The 20,364-nt window shown below is 41.1% G+C and overlaps 1 protein-coding gene across 1 annotated transcript; it reads right to left on the bottom strand.

Annotated features, from left to right (window-relative positions):
- Positions 1–611: 611 nt before the first annotated feature.
- Positions 612–8,870, bottom strand: LOC121860981. The gene is made up of 9 exons (XM_042358409.1): positions 8,811–8,870; positions 6,847–6,964; positions 6,118–6,160; positions 5,071–5,246; positions 4,712–4,900; positions 4,171–4,243; positions 2,555–2,751; positions 1,243–1,371; positions 612–767 (listed from the first exon to the last, which is right to left on the bottom strand). The coding sequence occupies exons 2-9, from the start codon at positions 6,958–6,960 to the stop codon at positions 753–755; spliced, it is 936 nt and encodes a 311-aa protein (XP_042214343.1). The 5' UTR covers positions 6,961–6,964; positions 8,811–8,870; the 3' UTR covers positions 612–752.
- Positions 8,871–20,364: the final 11,494 nt, after the last annotated feature.

Raw genomic sequence — 20,364 nt, 5'->3', positions numbered from 1 at the left:
CTACCAATAACCCATCGACTAATATACAGTATACTAATTGACAATAAAACAGCCTGCAAACAAGTAATTGTGAACAAAAGAAATCAGAGCTTTGTATGTAATATTTTAATTTGCCTCTTTAACAGGGGAGGAAGCCGGTGGTGTGTTTAATGCTCCCTATTACTACTAAAACGTGTGTCCTTCATCACTCATCGTCCAATGTTAGCGCAGGACACCGGAGTACCTGCCATGTTTGGCAGCATCACACAGGGCAACTTCCTTCCACATTTCACTCAGGAGTGAACCCGATACGCAGTAGTGAGAGGCAAGGGTGATACCACTGTACCACCACCACGTACAAACAGACATAGTACTTTGCAATAAACTCTCCTTGACTTGCGTTGTGTAGCAATTTTGACCCACACAGCCAGGGACTCACACTAGTTAACAGAATATCTAACAAGACCACATAAGTGAGAGGTTCACTACTTCCCCTTAACATCATAATGGGACTCCCTGCACCTCTACAGCCTTAGTCTAGCCTGACTCGCTCCTGCAGCATTAAAAACCGAGAACGCTAGCCCTGACACTTCTCTCTATAGCTGCCCCAGGGACTTAATTAATATGCAATAGAATTTTCCATTTATATTATCGTAGAGTAATTATATACTATAGTATTATATCATATGGAATAAATAAGTATATCAGAGAGATGACGAGGGTGGAGGGTCCAGTGTGGTGGTCGAGATGGTGGCGGGCAAGCAGGAAGAGGCCTACAGCGTCAACGCCTAAAATAAACACACGTCTCAAAATTTGGAAGTAAAAATATTCTCTATCAAACTTTTTTTTGTGCATTATACGTCTGAATCTGACCGTTTGTATATATATTACATCATTCATATTTTCAATTGACAAAGAAAAACACCTTAATTAAGCTGTTGCTTCAATATAAAAGGATACTCTTAATTTACACATAAAACTAAGGAACCATAGAAATAATGGTAAAACAAATGTATCATTATTCTATCTCCCTTCATCAACTGAAACACTTCTTAAACTAATGTTTCTTAGTAAAATGTTCAGGAAATTTTAGGAAGATGGCTGTATCTCAAAACGTCTCGAGGACTAAGGTTTTAATCTCATGTTCCTGAGCACCAAAATTTTTTCGTCAATGTTAGTGAATATTACTACCAATAGTCGCTGTTAAGTCAGTTCATACACACACAAACAAGATAGGCACACAAATGATAGACAGACACTGACCCGAGGGTAGACGGTAGTGAAAATGAGGTCATCAACATTTTCGATCCTGGTACTAGTGACCCGACAGGTGTACCTGCCGAGGCTCCCCTGCTCCACTTGATGGATCAACAGGTCCCCGTTGGCAAGCATCTGTTGGTGGGTGCAACGTTAGAGATAACGGTACATAAAATATCATTAACGGTAATTTATATAAATCTTTGACAATTTCATCACCGTTGACAGGTTACAAGGTCCCCCCCCTAGCCGAGTATTCAAATCCACAACTACTACAGGCAAGCGTCCCCTAATGCTACTGCACATCCTATCACGCAGGCCAGCAAACAAAGGGTGAAAATGGACCTTTTACTCTTAAATCACTTAGTTATATTAATAAGTGGTGGGCTGGTGACTCTACAATACTGTACAGACTCAGAACTATGTGGTCGAACATAACTTCTTGATCTGCTCACTGCTTGTGTCAACATCATTGGAGGTTCGACAACCTGTTCAAGAATGCTGCTCCATATGTGTACAATGATAAGTCATTTTGTCTAAACAGTAACGTCTGGTATAGCTATAATATGGCCTCAGCGGTGGGTGTGTCTCTGTGATATATCCCAAATATGCCTTGAAGATTTTCTTTGTATTCTCACATATTCTGCCTAACCATAAGGACAGCCACGTAACAGTAAGACTTTGACCTTTGATACTAAGGACTGGTAGGATGGCTAATTGGAAACAGGGGTGACATCATGGACGGTGAAAACTACAGAAGGATTATGGCGATGGAATATTGTAAAGCAAGTGGAGCAGATAACGGACCGGAAGTCGAGGGAGAGAGCGATCATTGGTGGAATACTGTGTGCATAACTTATAGAGAACGGTGAATGGTATCTACATCATGCGGCAAACCTGGTAGAAGGTTTTAGATAATAATGGTAAGCTTTATTGTGTTTGTGAATCTTGATAAAACATGCGAATAAATCCTGAGAGAATTGCCTGATGAGTGAGGGGAAAACCAAGGAAATGGGTTAGGATGGTGGAGCGAAAACTATAGTAAGGGCTGCTTAAGAGACTCATAATAGTTCGAAGTGAAAATTGGTATACATCAAGGAATGAGTTGATTAGAGGAGCGAGATCAAGATGAAAGCAAAAATTAAGGTGGAGGGACTTGGTTGAGGGAGGACTGATGACAGAGGAACATGGCGGCGACTGATGCGATGTCTAACATTTGGAAATGGCTAAATGAAGTTGATACTAACAACCCAACACGGAGGAAGATAGTCAATCAATAAAAATTTCAGATGCCTGAAGTAATAGAACTGTAGTGTACCATGTAGTTAGAGTGGTCCCAGGTGAGGAGGGTGTTGTTGAGTTGCCAGGCGTGGGCGGTGTGGAGGCCCTGGGCACGGCAGGGGAGGATGAGGGAGGAACCCAGTTCTGCCAGAGCCATGAGGGAGTGCTGGTAAATGCGAGGGCGAAACGACATCTGGGATGCCGCCAAGCAGTTTGGACCATCCTGACTTCTCTCTGGTGGTGGGAGAAAGTAGGAAGTGAAGATGGTAAACGTGATGTTGCTGACAACATTTGACACAAAAGACGAGGAAATAAAGATAGAAATATAAAAAAGAGGAGGTATACTGTATATATAATACGGTGTCCTATTTTCAGGTTACGCTCGAGTGATATAACATGGATACGAAAAAGAAATATGTATAACTTTACTGTATAAAAAGAGGTTATTGTGCGTCCTAATTAAAAGACTTGTAAGTTATAGATGGATGGAAGGACGTGAGAGGACGATTGGGAATAATAGAAGTGAATGACGATAAATTATGACGACAAGGAACTTTCACACAGTAGGGGAGGTATGGTCTGAATTTCACTGGCTCACTATCCGTCAATATAACAGTTGATGAGGGAAAACGAAGAGACATCGCCTGACATGAAGGGGAGGCGAGGTGGTGGAAATAAAGGATTAGTCATGGATGAGGTAAACAGCTCTAGACTGCATAGTGTATAATGATAAGTAATAGTGTGGTGCGTCACTCCACACGTGAGAGCAGTACACCGTGTAGGGGCGGCCATAGCTGTTGTAAAAAGTGTGCGATTTTGTTCTGCAATGTCAGCAATATTGTACCAAGAGAGGTTATTGGTTATAGTAAGATCAGGGATGTTGTCACTGGTACAATAGTGGTGTTAATATAAGTAGTAGCTGGAGATAACATTTCTTCTGAGAGACAGTTGAGAGATTATGTGTTAGTGAAGGTGAATGTATCAAGTTTGTCTGTGCCTCAGTGAACTATAGCCTCAACACCTGTCTTCAGTGCAGGTGTAGTCTCAACACCTGTCTTCAGTGCAGGTGTAGTATTTAAGTGGGCGACTGAGTGGCAGGAAGGTTAGAGACTGACAGATTTAACTGAGTGAAGGTTAGTGTCACCAAGGGAAGAATGTGTGTGTAGCTGGAGAAGAGATCATTAATATGGAGTTAGAAGAGGGAAGGGACAAGAACTCTGACAACTGATGGTAAGAATAGATGGTGATGATGAGTGAAAGAGAAAAATAAAAGAAAGGGAGATAGTGAAAAAGAAGGTGATGACGAGAGAAGAACTGGAGGAGGGAGACAAATACAAAATGACAACAATGTAGACGAAGATGATGATAGAAATATGTGAGTATATAAACAAAAAACTAGAGATGATCATCACAAAGAAGACTTCTTGGTCTCGTCCATAACACCAGTTAGGTTAAGATGAAGTATATCACTAAGAGTAATCAAGAAAAGTTCTCAAGTTTTTATCTGGCTCTGGGACGTCTAGATCACCTACTACAACAGAAGTGCATGAGTTCTTATCTAACTGACGGAGGGGCGATATAGCCTTAGTTGCTCAAAGACCCTCCCAAGAATTCAACACCTGTCACACTCTAAGAGCCGAGTGAGTCACCCACCTGCGAGAAAGATGGAGAAGTTGCGGTAATGCACGTTGTTGGATGGGGTGGTCACCACGAGGCTGTACTCGGCCTGTGAGGTAGAGAGGGATTCAGTAGGTGTGTAAGATACAACTGAATGTTGAAAAATCTTACAGAAATGGCCACTGTAATCTACTACGGAACTGTGAGCTGTGTATTTTTTTCGCGCCCTTAGCAACCATCACAAGCAAAATTTCGACTTAAAAGTTATGGCATTCATAGACAATGACTAACAGAACTTTAGTTGGAATTCTGACAAGCAACACTCTAATAGCGAGGCAGGAATGATTTGATTAATACTCAGATGAAAACAAAACTGCACTACCATACTTAAGTTAACAATAGCTTGCCTTTGAAAAAAAAAAACTTCTGCATTTACTCTGAGATGAAAGTGGATATTATACAGTTCTTAAGATATATATTTTGACTAATGGCGTTTGAATTTACGGCATCGATAAATAAAACTTTGATTTTGATTTAGTTGAACTTAATGTTGTTCAAGAAGAAAATCTTTACTTACGGCATCGTGTTCATCAGCACAGTCGATGTACACGTTAGAGGAGTAGTGGAGGAGGGAGGAGGAGGTGGAGGTGGAAGTAGAGGAGGCGTCATATACCAGATCCGAATCTTCTTGCTCCACCATATTGGTCTGCTCCTCGAGTGTCTCTTGCTGCGTCTGGGAGTGAATCAGTTCCTGCTGAGGAGCGCCCTGGAGAGTGTAGTGGTGTTAGTCAAAGTGATTTACAACTCATGGCCTCTCTCTCTCTCTCTCTCTGTCTCTCATTTCTTTTATCTTCTCTTTCACATCTCCATCATTCTTTTACACATTTTTTTTCCTTACCATAGACAGGACTGTTGACCTACGCATGAACTACTCACCTGACGATGCAGGATGTTGAGGTTCTTGTACCAGACGAAGTGGGTGCCTGAGGGAGCCACAACGTCACACCGCAGAACAGCATCCTGACGCCTCCTGAGCCCGGCCACTCTGGGGGCACACTGAGCCGTCCACACGACCTCCTCAGGCTCCTGCTGGACGTTAGTCTGTACCGTGCCTGGAGGAGGAGGCAGTGGGTGATGGTGATGAGCATTGGTAGTGGGTGTTGGTAGTGAGTGATGGTGGATACTGATGATGAGTGTTGGGATTTGTTGTTGTTGGATGATGATGATGATGATGGTGGTGGTGGTGGTAGGGGTGGATGTTGGTGGTGGGTATTGGTAGTGTTGGTAGTAAGTGTTGGTATTCATTATTTGTGTGGGTGTTGGTAGTGGGTAGTAGCAGGTCCTGGTAGTGCATACTGGTGGTAAGTGGTGGTGCGTAATGGTAATGGGTGATAGTAGTGAGTGTTGGTGTTAGTGGTGAGTGTTGGTAGGGGTGGTGGTGAATGTGGCTGATCAGAGTTATTGATAGTGGTGGCAGTGAGCGTTGGTAGTAATGGATGGTGGTAGTGGGTGGTAGTGAATGTCTGTAAATAATCATGAGTGCTGGTAGTGGTGGTAATGGGTGTTGATAGTGATGGTAATAAGCGTTGGGAGTTAGCTTTCAGACAGCTAAATATTGCCAACAGTTAACCTCAGTTAAAGCTTTATAAACTTAAGAAACGCACTCACTAGTCAGGGCTACCAACTGTAAACACTCATGACAACAAAGAAAAAGCGTATTAATTATTTTGTTCTGCATTATAACTTATTGTAAGTCTTGAGAAAAATAAAATGCCACTAAAAAACGTTCAATATGGGTAAATCAGAATAACCGAAAAATATGAACAAATAGCAACAAAATAAAAATGAAAATTTATGGAAAGAATTAGGTTCAGCAAGAAAAATGCTATAATTCTGACTGATGTGTGTTCATAATTATGAAAATGTTGAATAAAATATATACGTATCACAACAAATTCAACGTGTCATTGTTTTGTTACTTACGTTTATTGTTCCTCTCGTGGTGGAGGTAGGGGGAGTAGACGTGCTGCAGGAGGATACACCACCAATTACTTCACTTGAAACTATCTGAGCTATTATCGCCTGTATATGCCGTACTCACTATAAACACATTTATAATTAAACCTTTTGTCTCTTACTAATAAACGACATGAACAGCTATGTAACAACCGAGGTACTACCCCTCTTCAGACTAGTTCTTTCCTGTTAAATTCAGGTATAGTTAAGTGATGGTTTAAGTCGCCGGAGAGCCCAAGGCAGAGGTGTTGCTTTGGATATAAAAGTCGTCCTGTGGACCAGGTAGTGGTCGGTGTATATACTGTACAGTGGTCAGCCTAACGTGGTTCTGATTAGTAGTAGTAGTAGTAGTATTTCCGGATATTACTGAACAGCTATACTGATCCACAAAAAAATTAACACAACGAACCTCCTCTCTATTTACATCTAATTTATTTTAATTGGCATGGAATCTTATTAGTAGTATTATGATAACCAGTGAATATGCAAGTTTTTTTAATATTTGTCCTGGTCGAGTTTTCACAGAAAATGGCTTCTCGGAAAAACCAGAAGACACTTGAAATTTATCGGTTAAATCACAGGCCGTACTTAGTTCTGAGTTAAATTTAACAAAAGCCTTCCCCTTCTAATTGTCATAAGGTACACTATTAAAACTAACAATGTGTTCTTAATATATGATTCATTAGTGACATATACCTGTGAGGGTGAAGGGTGGAAGCCTAGGAAGAATGGAGATCGGGCCTCAGTTGCCCATTCCCCGGGCATCAAGATAACCATGATGGCTACCAGCACACACAGTCGGACCATCATGCACCTGCCGGGAGACAAAAGACAGTCGCCATTCAGGAAAAAAATACGACATTTAATCACTGAGCAAAAAAGTTAAGATTATCATCGTGTAGTGTAGGGTACAATATGCTGAAGGATAAAGCCACTTGGCTGTCAGTCATGAAATGAACTAAAGAGGATGACCACAGAGGTAACAATCACTAGACAATCCTGTTCACGAAATTATAGCTGACATGGGGGAAAGATGAAAGAACCAATTAGTGATTGTAGAGCCAGCCTGATGCATGGCCAGTTGATGGAATCAAAGTTGAGGATTATGACCAATACACACATTTAACGCAAGATAAGTCTAAATAAGAATTGTTTGTTATATCAGAGTTTACTGCTTGGAGCAACTAAAGAGACATACAGTACGTCTTTTTTTATGTGGAGTCGGAGTGTTTAACTCAGAAATCACTCTTTTATTACTTTTAAAACCATGTAAGAGTTGGGCACCTCACCCACCCTGTTTACGTGGATATGAGGTAAATTAGCAGAGGTGGATAAAAACAAGTAGTGTTCATATCCTTAGGACTGTACTGTATAGTAGTTTGGGGTCCAGCGTGTCCAACATTTTTAATAAATCTACCAAGGCCTCGTGTCTGAGGGTTGGCGATCAATGGTTTTCCGTCAAACTATCTTCCCTGGTCTTGCATCTCTTTGATTTCCACATCCGGGGTATTAGCCATGGATAAAGATGCCATGGGTGTTGAAACCATGAATTTGCAGTTATTATTTTTAAACCAAACTCACTTGGTCCCACTTTTGGTGTTTCTCTCCCCTTGTCTACTTTACATTAAACGTACCCATTATAATTAAACCTTCATTAAATATCTCAGCTTCTTTGGTCCCCTTTATGTTTCCAGAAAGATTTTTATAAAACATTTTCCGTCACTTGTTGGTGCTAAACCTGATATACAAATCCTTGAGTTTAGAAATTATAATAAATACTGTACAAAGAGGACTCCCTGACAGTGTTCAATATTCCTTTACACAGCTACCTAACTTTACAAGAATATTAACACATCTTTCATGCCTATCATTACCTTTATTAGGCTGTACAGTATATACTAAATGCCGTTCTTCCATACAAATGCTATTTTAGCCTGTCCATCTTACCAGTGCAGGATTTAGACCTGTGGAGGCCCATGGGCAGCCTCTTTGAGGAGGCCCCCCTCATTATAACTACCCAAGAGGGTGGGGTGGCGAGTGAAGCGAGCCTAAACATCTGGGAGTTCCGGGGGCACTGTAAGCCCCCCCGGGAAAATTTTGAAATGTGAACACTTCTTTGGAGAATTTTGAAGCCATATGCAGTTATATTAAAAATATACGGTTCACAGGAAAACCAGGTATTCATGAATTTCAAGGAGTAGCTAGCCTAATTTCTATCACGCTTCTTGCTGAACATAGTTTTACGTGATGGAATAGATAAACATGAATTTTAAAGAATGAAAATAAAAATAGTCCAAATGAATAAACCAATAAATAAAATATTGTAATATGTGGAGTCCCCTGGGCAGCTGCCCACTTTGCCCATTTTTAAAAATGTCACACTTCAACCTTTTCATCTTCCCGCAACCATTTTCACATTTCCCACCTTCATATAACATCCTCACATTCTAAATTTTTATTTTGAGTTCACGCTTCTTCACTATTAAGCTTTCCAGGTTGTTGTTGAATGTCCAAAGCTTTATTGTGCTTTATAAAATACGAAAATGCATCTTTGTTTTGGTCGATCAGTTCCTTCCATTTAAGCATGACTGGAATAAAGTTCAATAACAAAGAAAATAATAAATTTAAGACAGTGACCAGGTACACTTTCGGTAACTCACTGTATGGAGGCGACGATGAAGGTGTTGAAGGTTAGACGAGGTGTGGACACTGACGTGGGTTTTCAGCCTGTGTCCCTTCCAGCGGACTACCACCATATATACCCCTGATTCTAATCCGGCTAAGAAAAAAAACAGCCCAAGTTATCAAAAACAAGTAAGAACGTGGGAATTCCAGGTCTTCTACCCATCCATCACACTCAAAATAGACTAATGTCGTTGATGCACGTAACCAGACCATTGGATGTAAGATTAAAATTATATGTATTTAAACTTCGAAGGAAAAGAACATGAAAAGGACGAATCAACGCGACGATTCACTCAACCTGGAGCAAATGGCTAATATAGATGTGTCATCCTTGAAATATTATAATTATAATAATGACTTTGTTTTTACTACTACTGTACCTACTACTACTTGACAGTTGAACATTATTTTCATCTTAAATGATATAATACACCAAAAGATACTTCCTTGTATATTTCCTTTCAAAAAAAAAATCCCTACAGGATAGCCCCCCTTATTCATACAAATTTTCAAATGGAAATCCCATTAGAACTTACGTTTTGGTGAATTCTTCCACTAAGAAAGGCAGGGACATCAAAATAGTCATGTATTTACAAATTTCAATGAATCGGCAGAAGACATTTATTATTACAGAGAAATTTCCTGTAGAATGTGTTTTGGTCAGGAGTTTAAGTGTTAAGTATTATCCGTTTAACGTATTTTGTTTAACGCTTAAAGAGTCTAGGCTGACGTTAGCCTTGATTCTTTGACCTTTTATATACATCCAATTGGATATTTTGCCGTGACCGTCTGTTCCTACTAACGCTATTTTTCCTTGAGTGAACTCTGATTGGCTAATCGTTCATTACCGGCGAACGCGAGAACTATATTTGACCGAGATTTTTATTTGTTTATTTTATATATTTTTTAATTATTGGGATTAGCCCATCCGGGCACAGGTCACTGGCCCACATCGAGGCCTGGGGGGCGAAAATGTAGTAGTAGTAGTAGTAGTAGTAGTAGTAGTAGTAGTAGTAGTAGTAGGATTCTGGACGCGGGGACAGCGAGCTTTCTTCGACATCAGGATTTTTGATCCCATGGCCGTTTGTCACCATAACCTAGCTCTCGATGCTGCGCATAGGAGGAACGAGAACGACAAGAGAAGGGCATACGGGGAGAGAATACAAAATGTTGATCAAGGCAGCTTCACTCCTCTAGTGTTCACAACCTCGGGTGGGATGGGCCCAAGTGCAAGATGTTTCTACGCCAGACTCGCGGAGCTGATCTCCGAACAGAAGCAGCAGCCCAGAAGTTATGTTACAGCCTGGATGAGATGTCGACTGTCCTTCTCTCTCCTTCGGTCGGCTTTGCTCTGCCTCAGGGGAACGAGAGCTTCCGCCCCTACTCCGACAACTGCTGCAGATATTGACTATGAGGCTACAGTCACTGAATGCCGCATAGATCTGCGGCTCAACTAATTTAACACAGATAGGATAGCTTCTTATGTATTAGGATATTTAATATTAAGGTAAATAAATGGTGGCGAAGGTGTGGCTATTGGGGGAGGCTGGAGGCCACTTTAAAAAAAAAAGAAAAGAAAAGTAGTAGTAGTAGTAGTAGTAGTAGTAGTAATAGTAGTAGTAATAGTAGTAGTAGTAGTAGTAGTAGTAGTAGTAGTAAATAATAATAATAATAATAATAATAATAATAATAATAATAATAATAATAATAATAATAATAATAGACATACACAAATGAAAAAATCAAGAGAAATAATATATATATATATATATATATATATATATATATATATATATATATATATATATATACTGATAACCACAAGGAAACAAGAAAACACGAAGTTCCCAAGCGCTTTCGTGTAATTCACATCTTCAGGGGTGAGTACAGACTAAGGAGAAATACTTGACAAGGCTAATATATACAGTAGAAAAGAGAGAGATCAAGTCCTTAGGGGACCGTAGGTGTTTATTAAACACTTAGTACTGTGGGGTTTGACAGGGTTGTCCTGGTGCCCTCCCCCCCTCCCAGTATACACTGATGAATGTTGCCACATCCTAGTGAAACGTTTCCCCTTATACGCTGACATCGAAGATGCACGTGACTTTAATTCTTGTATACTCAGTATATGTCGACATTACCGAGGGAACACCCCACAAGCTGCTGTCATTGTCAAGTGGGAGGGAGGGGAATGCCCAACCACTGTGGAGGCCCACCCAATCCTCCCTCCACTTTATGCAGAACCCTATCACCCCGGGCCTGCATTTTGTGTTATCTGTTCTCATTGGGGTCACACCTTTACTGCCTGCTGCCAACGTGATCGTCCCAGTTGTCACTTCTGTTCAGGTAACCATAACACTGCTGCTTGTGCCCAGAAAATCAAAGCCCACCTTAATGGGGGTGGTGTGGGCTATGTGGTTGATCCCAGGTGTTATAACTGTGGTGGCTGGCACAATGCTGACTCACGACAATGCCCCAATCGCCCGTCTGTCCCAGGGGAAAAGCCTCCCCGAAGGCCGTGTCTACCACAACGCCCACCCTCGTCTACCGGGCCGCCTCCCTCTGTCTCCAGCAATGCCTCCTTCTTCGGCAGCACCTGCCCCTGCCTGGCCTCACCTGGCTGCAATACAGCAGTCCCGGCCGTTTCCTAACTCAACTACTACTGGGCCTCCTCCCCGTCTGTACTCTGACGCTGTCGGGCCTTGTGCTCCCACTGGTGCCCCCCCACAACCTCCCTCCAGTGACACGACACAAATCATATCCCTCTTCCAAGAATTTACCAACCGTATTGAAAACCTCTTTGTTACACTCTGTACCACCATCTCCGACCTACTCTTGCCCTCTGTTGCCACCAGGTCACTCCTCTCTTCTGGTTTGACACAAGCTGGTAGTCCCCCCTGTGAGCCCCCCTGCTCACGGCCTACTCCACCGCCGGCGGCCTTCACTACTGGTGTAGCACCTGCCCTGGTGTGTCCTGCTGCCCCCGAGTAAAGTCCTGCCTCATCTTCACAACACGTGGTGCCTCAACCTGTCTTCCACCCACCGCAAGCTGCGCCCACTACTATGTCTGTGCTGTCTCCACCAGGGCTACCTATTGGACCTGAAGCCACCCCGGGCTACCCATACCCCACCGGCATGTCGACGCACACGCCATCACAATCACACTAAAAGGTATGTCCCTCAATACTGTCAATGCTTATGTGCCTCCCTCCATCGCTACTGTACCTGCCCCACCACACCATATCACCTCCATCCCCACTGTACTTCGCCATGCCTAGTACACTGGCAACCCTGAGCCTGGCCGCACTGTTTGTAAACTTTGTGGTCAGCCGACTCTCACACCCTCTCTCACTACATCCTCGGTGGACGAGGGGCACAATTATGATGTGGTATATCTCGTCTTTAGCAAAGCCTTCGACAGAGTCCCCCACGAAAGACTAATTAGAAAGGTAGAAGCACATGGCATCAAAGGTAATATCCTTAAATAGATTAGGGCGTGGTTACAGGACAGGAAACAGCGAGTGAGCATTAATGGCACTGAGTCCCATTGGAGCAACGTCACAAGTGGAGTTCCCCAAGGCTCAGTACTTGGACCATTATTATTTATTATATACATAAACGACATAGATATCAGCATAGACAGCAACATAAGCAAATTTGCTAATGACACTAAAATAGGACGTGTTATTAAATCTGACGAGGACTCCGCAAAACTACAGGAAGATCTAAACAAATTTTTCGAATGGTCTGAAAAATGGCAGATGAAATTCAACGTGGACAAATGTAAAGTACTCAGTATAGGAGATGTAAACAGGGAAACCAGATACCAGATGAACAACGATGCCATAGAGAAATCCGACTGCGAGAGAGATTTAGGAGTAATGATAAGTAGGAACCTTAAGCCAAGTAAACAATGTGTTTTTGCTCGTAACAAGGCTAATAAAGTACTTGGGTTCATACAAAGGAGTGTTAGTTACAAGACTAGCGAGGTCATCCTAAAACTGTATCTTGCTCTTGTGAGACCACACCTGGATTATGCAGTTCAGTTCTGGTCACCGTATTACAGAATGGATATAGAATCCTTGGAAAGAATTCAGAGGAGAATGACAAGACTAATCCCGGGCATTAGGAACCTTGAGTATAGAGACAGGTTAAAGCATCTTAATTTGCACTCCCTCGAGAGACGTAGAGCGAGGGGCGACCTGATAGAGGTGTATAAGTGGAAGGCAGGGCTAAACAAAGGGGACATTACAAAGGTACTCAAACTATCCAACCAGGAGCGAACTCGTAACAATGGTTTTAAATTAGACAAATTTAGATTTAGGCGTGAAATAGGTAAACACTGGTTTGGAAACAGTAGTGGATGAATGGAACAAGTTACCAAATATCATTAACTGGAATACGCTGACTAGCTTTAAACATAGGTTGGATGCTTATATGAGCAATAGGGGTTGGGTGTAAACGGGACTGCCCAGTATGGGCCAATAGGCCCGCTGCAGTTTCCTCCATTCTTATGTCCTTATGTTCTTATGACCTCCTACAGGACCCCAGCCGTTACCAACACCTCTTCCCTCCCTAGAGACAGGCCTGGCACTTGACATTATTAGGGACCTGCCACACTTTGCCATAAACAGATAAATTGTACCGGGAATTTTTCCCCCACACACTCATCATTCTGACACTTTATGTAACTTGCTGACAAAACCCATGACCCTTCAGGCTTTTACGCCCTTAATGCATGAGTCATAAAGGCAAGCATGAACTCTGCATTCTTCCCAGATGGGCGCTGTAAACGCTTCTGCACTTCATCATGCACAGGATGTAAGGGGGTGCCCCCTCGGGGGCAATCTAAAAAAAATCAGTCCTTGTAATTCAGTTGCCTCTGAAGATGTCTTGAATAAAGACGATGTTTCCCTTTTTCCTGTGTGGTTTTATCAAGATTTATCTTATTCACGCTTCCATTGTGGATCTACATGACATATATATATATATATATATATATATATATATATATATATATATATATATATATATATATATATATATATATATATATATATATATATATATATATATATATATATATGTGTGTGTGTGTGTACTGATAACCACAAGAAAACACGAAGTTCCCAAGCGCTTTCGTGTAATTCACATCTTCAGGGGCGAGTACAGACTAAGGAGAAATACTTGACAAGGCTAATATATAGAGTAGAGGAGAGTGAGATCAAGTCCCTAGAGGACCGTAGGTGTCCACAATGGTCCGGTCGTTAGGCAGTGACCCTACTAATCTTCATAAGCACAGCAGCTGTCCGTAGTCAGGTCATAGGGGTAAGATGACCCAACCTTCTCACCTGGTTACAAATCTTCTAAATTACATAATTATCCAGTTTGTAATATAACGAAGAGGAGAACCAGGGAAAACACAAACATCTTGACTAAGTTGGGTTCCTATCGACATATGTAAACAATGTGATGGTGTTGCTATGGGTTCACCCTTAGGTCCCACGTTGGCCAACGCTTTCCTCTGTCACCACGAGAAGCTTTGGCTAACCAAATGTCCCCCTCCCCCCAATTTAAGCCTTTGTTCTATCGTCGGTATGTTGTTGACACTTTTTTAATTTTCAGATCACTTGATCACGTCTCTATGTTCCAAAATTATTTAAATTCGAAACATGGCAACATTAAATTTACCTGTGAATTGGAAAATGACAATATTCTACCATCCCTTGATGTTAATATCCACCGTCTTCATACTAGTTTCGAGACAGCCTTAAACAGAAAACCAACATTCACTGGTTTGATTTCAAAATTTTCATCTTTTATTCCTCTTAATTACAAACGTAATCTAGTACGTACTCTTACCAACAGAGCCTTTAATATATGTTCAAGATATTTCCACTTGGACATTGAACTGAAATACATAAAGGAACTACTCTTTAACAATGGTTTCCCTAAGAGATTTACAGACACTTACAGTATATAGGCAAAACCCTTAATAGGTTTTTTTAGTCCCACACAGTCCTTAAATATTCTATCTATTTCACCATCCCGTACACAGGCCCACTCAGTTTCACCCTTAGAAACAAACTTAAGAAGCTTTTCAATGAATTCTATCCACACATTTCTCTTAGACTAGTCTTCACAACACAGAGTTCTATTAAAAACATTCTTTAAAATTAAAGACACCATACCCACACACCTGCAATCCTCAGTTGTTTATCAATTTACGTGTGCTATCTGTAGGGCAGCATATATAGGTAAAACAAAAAGACATTTTATTTATATTTTTTTACGGGGAATAGCCCACTCGGGCACAGATCAGCGACCCACAACGGGGCCGAGGGGGCGAAAAAAAAGTAAAAAAACAAAAACAGAAAAGAAAAAGAATTAATCTACATCGCGAAGATGCCGGAACTCATTAAGAAAACAAAATTGGTGAACTAGTGTAATTACTAACCTTGTTACACAGGCCGATTCACACGACCGGTTCCTGTTCCGACCGTCAGGCCGTCGGCTTGGCGCCGTCAGAATGTTGTGTATTCACACGAGATGTTCCCGGTCCGTCCGTTACCGTCATTCAGTACGTACATAACTCTTGTTGTGTGAGGATTATGGCCGGTCGGCCTCTTAAGAATTTGGCGGTAATTGCTCTTCTACTAGAAGAAGAGGAGGAAGAAAAAGTTCTTGGAAAGAGGAAAAGGTTATGGGTGCATCAGTCACTGAAAAAGAGAAAGTGCGAGGGAGAATTCTGGACCCTCTATAAAGAACTGGCAGATGATGAAGCAAAATTCTACCAATACTTCAGAATGTCCAAGGCTAAGAAGGGGACGAAGCTTTCCCTCTGAAACCCTACTTAATGAGACCATACCCAGGTACACAGATTGATGATGATCAGAAAAGAGTTTATAATTACAGACTTTCACGTGCTAGGAGGGTAGTTGTAAATGCCTTTGGCATTCTGAGCCAGAAGTTTTTGATTTACCAAAGAACACTGAATTTAAATCCTGAAAATGCAGATGTCATTGTTTATGCTACTTGCCTTTTACACAATTTTATTAGGGATGAAAAAATTTCTGATCTTAAAGGCAATATGTCAACAAACTCTCAAGATAACCTGATAAATATACCGAGACAAGGTGGAAATGCTCATCAGACTGCATTTAATGTAAGGGAAAAATTCAAAGCATTTTTCAGCAGTCCTGCTGGAGTACTACCTCCTTGGGAGTGAGATATATATATATATATATATATATATATATATATATATATATATATATATATATATATATATATATATATATATATATATATATATATATATATATATATATATATATATATATATATATATATATATGCGCTGTAGTAAGGCAAGACAAAACATTTCAAGCGTAATAAACTTATTTCACACTCACCTGGTTTGTTTATTGCCTCGCCAATCACTTTCCATATCTTATCTTTATGCAGATTATCACTGTACTTCTTGTTAGTCATGTCAAATAACTCTTCATACCCACGCACAACTTCTATCAGCCTTTCGTCCATGATGCCAAACACTGAACTAAATACGTCATAAGGAGGCGGCAACTGCAGATGGTCGGGTACCGTACGGGTCCTCGTTCACACGAGCCGTCTCCAACCCGTCAGGCTGGCGCCAAGCCGCCGTCAAACCGGCCAGAATTTCTCGAGAAAAAATCCGAGACGTGTCGGTCGGCTGTCGGCCGCCTGCCGCCGTCAGGATGACGGGTCGTGTGAACAGTTACATTAAAATGCATTTAAGAAATGTTGACGGCGTCTAGCCGACGGCCTGACGGTCGGAACAGAAACGGGTCGTGCGAATCGGCCTAGGGCGGCATCACAAAGGCAGTTTTTGGGTCAACTCCGATTTTCTGTCGTTTTCCCACGAGTTTTCATCTTTCCTTGAGCGTATCATTCAGACCAAGGTCTATAGGTAGACCTGGACCCAAACGGCAAGAATAAACGTATAGTTTCCGCCTGCTGGTTTGCGCCAAATTCCGTAGTCAAGCGAGATCTTTACTCGGTAATGAAAATAGTTTTAGAAAATAAAATTAGAGCCATATATACAGGGTGTCCCATAAGTTTCCATACATATGGTTTTTAACATTGGATTGGTCGGTGTGGTCCTGTGGAGTGACCTCCCAGATCCCCAGACCTTACCCCACTTGATTTTTACCTTTGGGGGCATTTGAAGGCCATGGTGTATCAGGAAAAGATACAAAACATAAATCATCTCAAACAACGTATCACCAACGCCATTACAAGCATAACTCCAGCTGTGCTTGAACGTGTTCTTCAGCAGTGGAGGACACGCATTGAAGAGTGTTTTCAACAGAATGGTAGTCATGTAGAGCATATTATATAAATAAAAATGGATTTTCATATAAAAAGGTTTATTTTTCCTATGTATGGAAATTTATGGGACACCCTGTATACATTTAAATTTTTTAAAGCTTTTCCGTATCGCATCTTCATAAATTAATTAAGTATAATTTTTTATTGATGTCGATATTCCTAAATATGTGTTCGTTTATATTAGAGTTGACAAGCTTGGAATGACTAACGCGTTGGTTCTTTATGCGCATATGACAGGACGCGCCCAGAAAAATGACGTTCCTTAGGAAAAGTAAAGCAAAAAGTGGCACTGTGATGCAGTACGATAATAATATTATTACGTCAAGGCCAAGAAAAAATATTTAGGCCCAAGTTAAATCTTATGACATACTGTATACTCTTACAAAATACCTGTACACAAATACGTGACTCAGTAATTATGCATAGTAACACTTTTTTTTTATAGCGTAGTACACTTATTTAATGTATTGTCAAGGGCGGATCCAGGGGGTCTTTAATGCAGTATTGTACTCAGACATTTGTGTGTATAGGCTATATATATATTAAAAAAATAATAATATTGACCTCAAAATATATCCCAATATCAAGTGCAAATGGCTTCAAAAAGGCCTTAAAATTACCAAGATAATAGTCAGATTTCCCCAAAAATTCAGGTGGGGGCATACAGCACCCCCCACCTCCCCCAGCTGGGAGGGCTCACTTGCCAAGTTCCCCCACCCACAACTTCTTGAACCTCCAGTTTGATATTCCTGGATCCGCCCCTGGTAGTGGATATACTGTTCCTTAATTTAGTGTGCAGTTGAGGATCGCCAAGCTTGGCATATTACTTCTTACCAACAAATTCTGGCCACACTGTACCTTTGAGGTAAGGCGGTCAAAAGTCAAGGACGATGGCCACTGGCTAGGGAGCATCTACAGTACATGTAGTTGGTGGTTCATCACTACCAGATATCCACAGAAGAAAGAAATGATCTTTCTCTGGTGAGCATTTTACTCTCGGCCATCTTACTCAAGAGACCGGCGAAGGGCAAGGTAAGAGGTTGACCTAAAAAGAACAATAATGACTAACAGAGAGATTTGGACAAAACGCGGATCTTGGTACTGATGTTAAAGCTAATCGAATCTGTCTTTGCTGTTCTGGATAAGGTAAAATTGTGTGGAAAATGTGTTAAGGTCAGCTTGTGACCACCTGGCTTACTGGCTTAGCAACTGAGAGCAAACCTTGGTTTCTCACTCCCCCCTAACATACGCTCAAATTATCATTAAACAAATATTCCCCGTGATGGAAGAGGGTTGATGATGATATGAATCAAAACTCTGACGTCAGTGACTTGAATACAAGTTGATAAACAAATCAACGGCTCATTTTTCCCGTTGCGTAAAAAAAACAGACTCTAAGATGTGGTTGGCTGTAGCGACCACTGACGTCCAAGGAACATTTGCATTGATTTTGTTGTGTTTAACAGCCATCATCGTTGTCGGTCACTGCCCTGGTATAACAGGTCAGATAAACAGAGATAAAAATAATATATATGAAGTGAGTATTAAACTTTAACTCGCGTACAGTACAGTACATATACTGTACTTTAAATGTTGCCAAATATAATGAGAAACTATTATGTGTTAGTATGATTATAGTGAAGCATACGTGAGAACAAACTATTGGGATCAACTGAAGATTAGCCCCTAGCCTATTTCACCTGATTAAAGACCCTAACGTTACCTGGGGCAAAAATTAGGTTAGAATAGGCTACGTTAGGTTACGTTAGAATTGTTGATTTTATGGAGAAAAGATGGAGCTAATCCTCAGTCGATCCACATATTGTCTGTCACACTGGTAAGAGTAGGATGTATTGCCAGGTGAGGACACACATGTACACAACGAGGGGTGAAGGTGTGTGTAGAAAGACCTTGGCAAACAATTACACTCCGACGTCAACGCCACCGCAGTTATTATGTCTCAGATTGTTTAAATACGAAAAATGCCTTTACAAATATACTCTTTCTCTATTAATATATAGTAATTACTAATTAGATTACTGTGGTTGGTATATTAGTTGAGGTTGTTCCCAGTGCCGATTAAGCATTGTAGGGGTCGGGGACAAAGCATATTTTCGGGCCGGTCTCAACACGAGTGCCACCGAAACACAGGTTGTTAGAGGTTGAGAAATCATCTCTTGTCTCTCTGGCTTATTTACATATAGAGTTGAAAGAGTTATATTATTAAAAAAATATATATATATATATATATATATATATATATATATATATATATATATATATATATATATATATATATATATATATATATATATATATATATATATATATATATATATATATATACTTTTTAATTTTCTCACACCCTCACAGGCATACACCGTCAGAGCAGCCTCACACGTTACAGCAGTTGGTGATAACGTCATTACCAATTGCCGTGACATCAGTCACCACTAATTGCTGTGACGTCACCACCAACGACTGTTACGTCATGATCAGCGGCCGTGACATCACCAACTGCTGCTACATCATCAACGACCGTGACGTCATCACCACCAACTGCTGTAAAGGCAACACTTGTTGTGACTTCGTCACCAACTATAACGTCATCCCCAACAGTTGTGACGCCATCACCAACTGCTGTGCTGTCATCTCCAACTGCTGTGACGTCATCACCAACTGCTGGGACGTCATCACCAACTGTTGTGACGTCATCACCAACTGCTGTGACATCACCAGGCTAGAGTAGGTCAGGTCCGGGTGGGATTCATTTGACACAAACACCACGGGAGATTTTCACCCACGAAAACTAATTAAAATTAATCAAGATTCTTCAAACGGCAGAACCAGGGAGTGATCAGAGAAGAGGGAAACATGGGTGAACCAGAGGGGAAGGAGGGGGGATAGGGGAGAGGAAGGGATTGAGGTGAGGAGTGAGGGAGAAGGAATGTAGGGATGAAAGGAAAGAGATGAAGAAGGCTGAGAAAGGGAAGGAAGGAAAGGGAGAACCCCCCTCCCCCCCCAAAAAAAACTTTGCCATAAAATTTTGTCAAACTAATGCATACAGACATTGCTGTTTCCTCTTAACTGGTGCATTTCAGAGCATAAAGTAATACTTCTGTTAGCCAGAATCCCCATTACCTAGAACTCTACAAA

Source organism: Homarus americanus, unplaced genomic scaffold, assembly GCF_018991925.1.
Source record: "Homarus americanus isolate GMGI-L3 unplaced genomic scaffold, GMGI_Hamer_2.0 scaffold40248, whole genome shotgun sequence".
In the NCBI taxonomy this organism is placed as follows: Eukaryota; Metazoa; Arthropoda; class Malacostraca; order Decapoda; family Nephropidae; genus Homarus; species Homarus americanus.
Note: the sequence above shows the minus strand (reverse complement) of the source record. Positions and strands in the feature narration are given on the sequence as shown.